The following is an 8,033-nucleotide window of genomic DNA, read 5'->3' on the forward strand; positions in this document are numbered from 1 at the left end:
TGATGAGGATGAAGGTCTTCCATTTCACAACTGGTGCTAACAACGGATCAAGAGGTCATCATTCCTTTCCTTCCACCACTATCCGATGTATCTCCCCAACTCTCAGTTCTAATCAGACTATCTGATGGATCTCTCCAGGTCTCATTGCTGACCACGGTGCTCACGGTGCTCACGGAGCTCACGCTGCTCACGGAGCTCACGGTGCTCACGAAGCTCACGGAGCCCGCGGAGGTTGAGGAGCTCATGGCGCTCATGGGACCTTCGGACCTCACGGATCTGATTGATCGCTTTCGTTGACAGCGTGGGCTTGCCAGGCTCGACGTAGATGGTGTTACTCCACCTCGAAAACACCGGGTTGCCAGCGAGGGCAGGGCACTTCAGGCCGTCCATCATCGCCGTCAGCAGGTCCTCCCCAAACTCGGGCAGCTCCAGCCTCAGCTCCCGGATCAGGGCGCACGTGAAGGTCACGGGCCGCGCAGCACAGACGAAGGCGACGTAGACATGCTGGATGCCTGACCGCTTGGCGTAGGCGCCACGGATGGCCTCGCACAGGCGGTCAACGAAGCCGGCCTGCTTGATGAGCCTGTAGTTGGCCTTGCAGGTGTTGAAGTCCTTGCACAGTCTGAGTGTGTCGGGGGTCCAGTACTGGCGAGGCAGTTCAGAAGCGCCGTCGTCCCAGTTGATTGCGTTTGAGGTTTCTTCCTGGTTGTTTCAGGCAAATATTAGCTATCTGTCTGCTAATCCCAGGCTGCAGCATTCTGGAGGAGATGTGATATGATGTACTTACCCAGGTAGTGGCCCAAGATCTGCTCGGCATACTTGTTCATCTGGTCGACCTGGTAGAAGTCACCAAGGGCTGCGATCTCGTTGGCAGCAGCCATGACCTCGGTCTCCTCACACTCCTTGAGGTCCACTGCGCCAGTGTAGATGAACTCGAGCAGTCGGTCGATGTTATCCTCTGGGTCAGAGATGTTGACAATGCTGTCGTTACCCTCCTGGCAAACGGCAAGGTTAGCAATGGTCAAGGCCGCAAGCTGCTTGCTTAGATCAACCAGGTCAGTTAAACATTTACGCAGAAACCGCCCTCAAGAGCAGCCCGAAACCACTTGCTGCGGGTGCATAGGATGCTCTTGTGCACCTGGTACACCTTGCCGTTTGCAATCACCTTGGCATCGGAGTGCACGCCCGAGCTGAGCAGCTTCTCGTCGGCTTTGGCGAAGGATGCGGGAAGCGCGGTGATGTTGGCCTTGGTACGCATGGGGTCGTTCATAAGCCTATCGTAGATTTCCTGTGGTATGAGAGGAGGTCTCGTCATGTCCCTGTGGTGATTGTCCAAGTGCTCCTGAGATGTGGCGTCATGGGGGCCCATCAAGGTAGGGTGTGCATCACCACCCCCAGGGGAGGCATCGCGCACAAAGCCCGGTGCTAGAGGGCGAGGCTCGTGGTCGTCAGACATCTTTGCAGGTGGGTCGAAGCTCGCCTCTCTTGGTGTTGTGTCCTAGGAAGGATGCTGTCGACAAAGAGTGGGCAAGGTCCCAGGTACTTTATAGACAGGCGGGCGGTGGGAATTCGTCTGCAGCAGCAGCGGCAGAATCCCAAAGAATGAGGGCTTTCGTCCAAACAGTAAATGGCCAGAGTGAGCTGCTCATTTGTTCATCATATGGCGCTAAGGGGTTGCAGCCCTGCACAGGTCTCAATGTCACCATGTATGCACAATTGCAGTGTCTGTAGTCTGTGCAAACACGTATAAAGACTTTCACAAAGTAGAAGCTCGGACGGAAGACAGATTGTGAAATCAACGACTTTGATTGGTAATTGTTGATAGGAATTCAACGTCAAAAGAAGCACCAAGCCATGAGCAACCCTCCAGCAACAGACCAACGTCAAACAGATGAGTCAAGGCCCACCTACTCATCCTTCACATCATCAAAGATGCCCCACACAACGCCATTGCCATCTCCCTGATCCATCCTCTCAGCACACGCCTCACAGCACAGCTGAGGAAACCTCTGGGCAAGCATCTGGTAAGACCAGGGGTTGAAAACGGCCGCCTCCTCCCTCAAGATACCCACCCCACAGCAGGAACAGCCCCCACGCTTCTTGGGAACCGGCCTCGAGAGCCTCGCCGGCCGCACCCTGAGCCCCCTCATCCAAGGCGTCTGGTACTTGGGCGCATGGAGCCCCAGCAGGGTCTCCTTGACGAAGGCAGGCGGGAGGACGTCCACGTCGACGCGCAGGTGGAAGTTGGGCTCGCGCAGGAGGACGGGCCCCGCCACGACAACAAAGTCGACGAGCATGCACCAGGGCTGGGTCTCGACCGGGCCGTGCCGGGCCGCGTCCGCCTGCCAGATGCCGGCCTCAAGGTCCTCAATGAACTCCTTGCGCCCAGCCGCCTGGAGGGCCCTGTGCAGCGGGTAGACGCAGATGTCCCTGAGCTTCCTGCTGAGGTACATCTCGAGGTGCCGGACGGCGTAGGCGGCCATCCGCGGGATGTCGAAGCTGTGCCCCAGCCTGAAGAGCAGGATGCAGTCCTGGATGACGGGCTGGTTCTCCGTCTGGAACTCGAGGATCTCGGCCTTCCACTCCCCGTACACGAAGTCGACCATCAGGCGGACCGATCTGGCGTCGTGGTCCTTCTCCGTGTATTCTGTTCGCCCTTTGTCGTCCTTTGGCAGCTGATGAGTTAGACGTAGAGTTAGCAACCTCGGTGGATTCTGGGCTGGGCAGTGTTGGACGGCAGGATAGACTCTGAACCTACCCCGTTCCTGCCCCCTGTCAGCAGCTGTCTGAACTTTCCGACGCGGGAGAATAGCAGCTGCTTGTGGAGCAACAGTCGCTCGCCATCTACGGTCAGGGCGAAGTCCCACCTCTTTTCAGATCGGAACATTGCTAGGTCCCCTCGGTTGCGGAACGCCTCCCGCCCGTCGTCTGCCTCGAACTCATCGCGCTTTCTCTTGGGTGGCATCTTGGCTTCTGAGGAGGCGTGTGATTTGGAAACGAGATGTAAGCTTGGGGGACTGAAGATCCCAGGTTTCAAGATGGAAGGGTTGGAGACGGGATCGGAATAGAGGAAGAGACGAGAAGTGCAGAAGAGCTGGATCGGAGAGAAGAAGAGGAAAGGAATGGAAGAATTTAACTCGGTTAGCAGACTCTTGCAACAAGACAAGGAAGGGGCGGTGACGATTGTAACTGTCTCTGTTGCCGTTTACTTGAAATTCATTTGGGCTGGGCCAAGTCGATATGTGGAGGCAGGATCTGCTGAATGTTGCAAACGAACAGCCTGTTGTGATGTAAGTTGAAGTGGAAGAAAACAATGGTTGTGGTGAGTATCAGCCCAGACCACCTGGGCAGTGTTTAAGGAGGACCCAGTGGTCTTGTGATGACCAAAGGGAAGGGATCCATTGTGTGGGACAGGATGCTCGCAGAAAATACACTGGAGGCGTCTTGATATCGGACTGAAGAACTCGCTCCGGCTCTCCAGGTGCAAGGCCGGGGAATCTACGGGATATTGGAAGGAGCCTTGTAACAATACCGGAATGCCCGCTGTGTAAAATAGGAAAACTGAAAAGCTGCCGCCCTGGGGCATAAGATCTAAGCCGAACAAATTCCACCACAAACCTCATGCAGCGACCGGCGTCCTCGCATCTGCCCACCGCTCCATCTTCGCCTTCCCAAACATGATCTGTAACAAGGACGTTGTAAAACCATCAACCTCCTCAGGCCTCCTACGCGCCAGGAAGCTCTCGACCTCCTCCGGCTCGGTAAGCGCCACGTCCTTCTCCGCACAAATCTTGCTCCACGCGTAGCTCGACGGCGCGTCCCACACCTCGGCCGCCGTGGTGAACTTTATGGAGCCGCAGCACGTGGCGCAGCCCTGGAGCATGACTGTGTACACGACGTGCAGGCCCTGCGCGAAGATCCACGTCCGCCGCACCGACTCGGCAAAGATCCACGTGTGCCAGAGCACCTCCTCCTGCGAGCTGGGGTGGAAGCACTGCGGCGCCGTCCGCGGGGTGGTGGTGGTGGTGGCGGGCGAGGCGGCGGCCGGTGCCGACGCCGACGCCGACGCTGACGATGCGGCGTCCATTATGTCCACTATGCCGAGGCCCAGCCCCCTGGCGGCCGTCATCGCCCCCTCCGCGCCGGAGGCCGACGTGAGCTGCGAGGCAAACGAGACGCTGTCGAGCATCTGCTTGAGCCACGACTCCATGACCGTCGTCCGTTGCTCGGCGAGCCCGCGGAGGTGGATGTCGCCGTCGAGGAGGCAGATGATCTGGTACGCGAGCAGGGCGTGGACGCGGGCGAGGTGGCCGAAGGGGTCGAGGCTGCTGGACATCCTGTGCCGCTCCTCGTCGGCGAGGAGCTGGCTCGACCGGTCCTCGATGATGCGGTGGACCATGTCCTCGTTCTCGTCCGTCCTCAGGAGGTAGAGCGCCACCGCCGTGTAGGCGTCTTGCACGCACCGCGGGAGTTTAAACGAGTACAGCTGCTTGTGGATGAACGTCGTGCCCCCCGTCGAGATCCAGTCCGCCAGCCAGCCCTGCCCCGTGGTGAGGAAGGCCTTCAGGGCCTGGCGGCTGTATGGGGACGGTGGCATCTCGCCCTGGTCCCCGGGGCCTGGCATGATGTACTCCATCTTCCATGATTCTGGGGACATGAACCAGTCCGTGCTGAGCTGCTTCGCAGGTGGGTTGTTGACACTACGAGGGGCGGACAGCAGCGTCGAGGGCCGCGCAACGTCGAGCCTCGTATTGGGCGTGTGGGATGCACTGTAATGAGAGGAGGTCGTGGTGAATGTGAACAGCGCCATGGTAGGGTCCCACATGTCGGGCGGCGGCCTTCCGATCTCAGCGGGAGCCATAGGTATCGATGCGGCCCTCTCCGCCGGGACCATGGGTATGGATGTAGAGTTTACAGCCGAGCTAGGAGCGTCCTGGAAGCGGACGAACGAGCTGGGCCTGGTGGGGAGTGGATAGATGCACTCGAGGTCCCGAGACGTGCAGCGGTGACATCGTGGGCTCTCTTTTCCGCATTTCCGTTTAGATTTCGCACACGACTCGCAGGCTTTAACCTCCGGAATTATCTCCATTGTTGTTATTGGGTGAAAGTATACATACGTTGACGAGACTTCTTTCCGCAACTTGGGCTGCACTGGCTGACGTCAAATGGTAGAAGAGATGTAGTCGGGCGGATTTTGAAGGCCGCCAATGGGCGGATCATTCCTTGATACTCATATAGATACCCCTTTGGGTTGGTGTCCGCGGACGCCAACCAATTTGGGTAATACCGCGGACCAGCTCCAAGCTCAGATTGGCTGGAATCCGCAATCGTCGTCTCAGAAAGCTGACTCTAGGTGCGACAGGAAAGATGGCAAAACTCCGAGCCAGACACTAATAAATAAAGCCACTTGGCACTCAGCTGATCAAAGGTCCGATATTTGTATAATTGGACATCATGAATTATTCAATTTCAATCCCGAATTTACGAATCCCTCAAATACCACAGTCACGAGCTGAATTCCAGCCCAGCCCGCCATATGGTCTCGGCACAATTAGTACATTAAATATACGCAATAATTTTCTGCAATGATTATGCAGCGTGCTTATGACGGTAATTTACATGCAACATACACGATTGAAAAGCCGGACCTCGGACACTGAGGACGTCAGTCAACAGGTTAATACTCACATTCTTTACATATGTATGCTCCTCCTCGCGCGGGGCACCTTGTTCACACCAGAAAACTCCTCCTTGACCTTGTCCAACAGCCCGTCGACAGTCAAAACATCAATAGCAACCCCCGCGAGACTCTTCCCCACCAGAAGTGACTTGTCAAAGGAACGCCGGCTGCGCGAGGCCACCTCAAACGGCGGGGTGTGAGGCCCCGTGACAGGGACACTGCCGTCCTCGTTGGTGATCCCAAACCAGGGGCTGATGGACGGGAAGTCATGGCTGAGGTTCCCCTGGTCAGTGCTCGCGCTGCTCTTGCTGCTCCTCGCCGTCTCGGCCGGGAGGAGCTCGTCCCCGTGTCCCAGCCCGCCGAACCACGCGGCGTACGACTCGGCGAGCACGTCGTTTGTGACCATGTTGGAGTAGCCGTGCGGCCGCATCGTCAGGTTGAGCGTGGCGCCCGTGGCCAGGGCGCCGGCCTCGAAGCACTTGTACACGCGCTCGGTCAGGTTGTGCAGCGCGCTGTCGTCCGCGGCGCGCACGGCGAAGGTTGCCGCCGAGAGGTCCGGGATGACGTTGGTGAGGCTGCCGCCGGACCTGATGATGCCCTGGATTATGTCGGTGGAGTGCGTCTGCTGGCGCAGCATCGAGAGGGCGTCGTAGGCGAGGACCAGTGCGTCCTGGGCGTTGATTCCGTCGTACGGTGCGGCTGCTGCGTGGGCTGGTTTGCCGTAGTATTCGATGTCGAGAGTGTCTGTGGAAGTGGTGGACATGTAAGGGGAGTCGCCGCCGTTAGTGGGGTGCGAGATGAGGCTGATGTCGATCTTGTGGTCTCGGTAGGCGCCCGCCTCGTTCAACAAGATCTTACCGCCGCCGCCTGGAATGGCCAGTCAGCCCCGAGCACAACTTCAACATTATCATGAGGTTGGCTATTTACCTTCTTCCGCGGGAGTGCCGAAGAGAACCACAGTTCCGGCAAGTTTCTCAGTGCGCATGATCTCAGCCGTAGCAAGTGCGCCAGACAATGATGCCATAGCGATGAGGTTATGCCCACAAGCATGCCCCAGGCCTTTCAACGCATCTGCGAAGTCATCAAGGTCAGCATGCTTGTCTCAAGTCGAGGCTTGGGCTTTTGGTACTTACCGTACTCGGCGTTAAATGACACCACCGGGCCTTCACCATCTCCCTGGAATACAGCGGTAAAGGCGGTGCTGATATTGTATGCGGACCGCGTCACGTTCCATCCGTCTTGAGACTCCATGAAAGAGGTCAGAAGGTCATGAGCCTTAACCTCTTCATATTGGAGCTCGGGGTTCTCATGGATCTCAGTGTTGGTAGGCCAGAGAGTCTCGCTTATGGAGTCGACATATTTGGACACTGCATCCGTGTATGGGCTTGTCTGCGTTTCAGTCGTCTGTCGAGACGACAACGCGTGCGCAGAGACTTGGCCAAGGGCACAAAGACTCAGCGCGCATCTGCGAGCCATCTGCGAAGCCATCGTCGGAAACGACCCGGAAAGAAGCACGCGCTGTAAATGAGAAGACTATCAGGGATAATACACGCTCGGTAGTGCATGAGGATGGATTTTATGCATCTCGGCGAGACGACAGGGCTTAATATACCTAGGTACCTCACTTCGTATCGACAAGACATCCAGCATCCGACCCAGCATCCGACGTCCGTCGTCCGGCTATGACCTTCCCCTCATTGCCTTTTCCCACTCCAATAAGGGATTTTTGAAGTACACAGGCAATCAACAACAACGCTCCGCAAACGATAAGTCAGTAAATTTTGAAAGTCTTGGCCCGGCAAGTGGGGCTGTCTACACCGCCAAACAGTGCAAATCGTTGGTGGGATTGCCGAGCAAGAAGCCGAGCGACTCTTGGCGGGCTGAGTGAACGGTAGTTGGCGTCTTCCACGGTGTTAAACTTGAATAGAGAAGTCAAGTAATAATCGCTGCCTGAAAGGCCGAACTTTCGTTCAAACGCCTCGGGCATTCTTCAAGGGTTGAATAGTCGTCTGCAGATTGGCAGTGAAAGGTTTTCAAGCACTCTAAACAGCAAAATGGAACTCCTAAGGCTGTAGTTTAGGGTTAGGCATAAAGTGGTTTCGTTTTTAATCTATATATATATATATAATATATATAATACCTTTATATAATAATAAATAGAGCTAGTATCTATACACTTAATAAGTTAGTTTATATACTTAGTATTTTCTTTTTATTTACTTAATACTTACTTTTCTTAATAACTCCCTTATATTTATAAGTACTTTCTAAGTTAATATTAAAAGACTTTATAAAATTATTTTTTTCTTTAATTTTTAATATATAAGGTATAAACCCTTTTTATAATCTCTTT

General features: G+C 55.7%; 4 protein-coding genes across 4 annotated transcripts; all 4 read right to left on the minus strand.

Moving 5' to 3' along the window:
* Positions 1-141: 141 nt before the first annotated feature.
* Positions 142-1,456, minus strand: KVR01_011945 (uncharacterized protein; the record flags this gene model as incomplete). The annotated part of the gene is made up of 3 exons (XM_044784162.1): positions 142-698; positions 788-995; positions 1,073-1,456. 3 exons carry the CDS (start codon positions 1,454-1,456, stop codon positions 142-144), a joined length of 1,149 nt encoding a protein of 382 aa, XP_044639026.1.
* Positions 1,457-1,907: 451 nt separating this feature from the next.
* On the minus strand, positions 1,908-2,965 carry KVR01_011965 (uncharacterized protein; the record flags this gene model as incomplete). Its single annotated transcript, XM_044788995.1, has 2 exons — positions 1,908-2,675; positions 2,759-2,965. The coding sequence occupies 2 exons, from the start codon at positions 2,963-2,965 to the stop codon at positions 1,908-1,910; spliced, it is 975 nt and encodes a 324-aa protein (XP_044639046.1).
* A 456-nt stretch (positions 2,966-3,421) lies between these two features.
* Positions 3,422-5,160, minus strand: KVR01_011899 (uncharacterized protein). Its single transcript, XM_044790446.1, has one exon. The coding sequence runs from the start codon at positions 5,087-5,089 to the stop codon at positions 3,620-3,622; it is 1,470 nt and encodes a 489-aa protein (XP_044638980.1). The 5' UTR covers positions 5,090-5,160; the 3' UTR covers positions 3,422-3,619.
* Positions 5,161-5,693: 533 nt separating this feature from the next.
* On the minus strand, positions 5,694-7,464 carry KVR01_012021 (uncharacterized protein; the record flags this gene model as incomplete). The annotated part of the gene is made up of 4 exons (XM_044785268.1): positions 7,293-7,464; positions 6,814-7,198; positions 6,608-6,751; positions 5,694-6,547 (listed from the first exon to the last, which is right to left on the minus strand). Exons 2-4 carry the CDS (start codon positions 7,166-7,168, stop codon positions 5,694-5,696), a joined length of 1,353 nt encoding a protein of 450 aa, XP_044639102.1. The 5' UTR covers positions 7,169-7,198; positions 7,293-7,464.
* Between the last annotated feature and the right edge of the window lie 569 nt (positions 7,465-8,033).

This window comes from Diaporthe batatas (genome assembly GCF_019321695.1).
Source record: "Diaporthe batatas strain CRI 302-4 chromosome Unknown Contig00017, whole genome shotgun sequence".
NCBI classification, from domain to species: Eukaryota; Fungi; Ascomycota; class Sordariomycetes; order Diaporthales; family Diaporthaceae; genus Diaporthe; species Diaporthe batatas.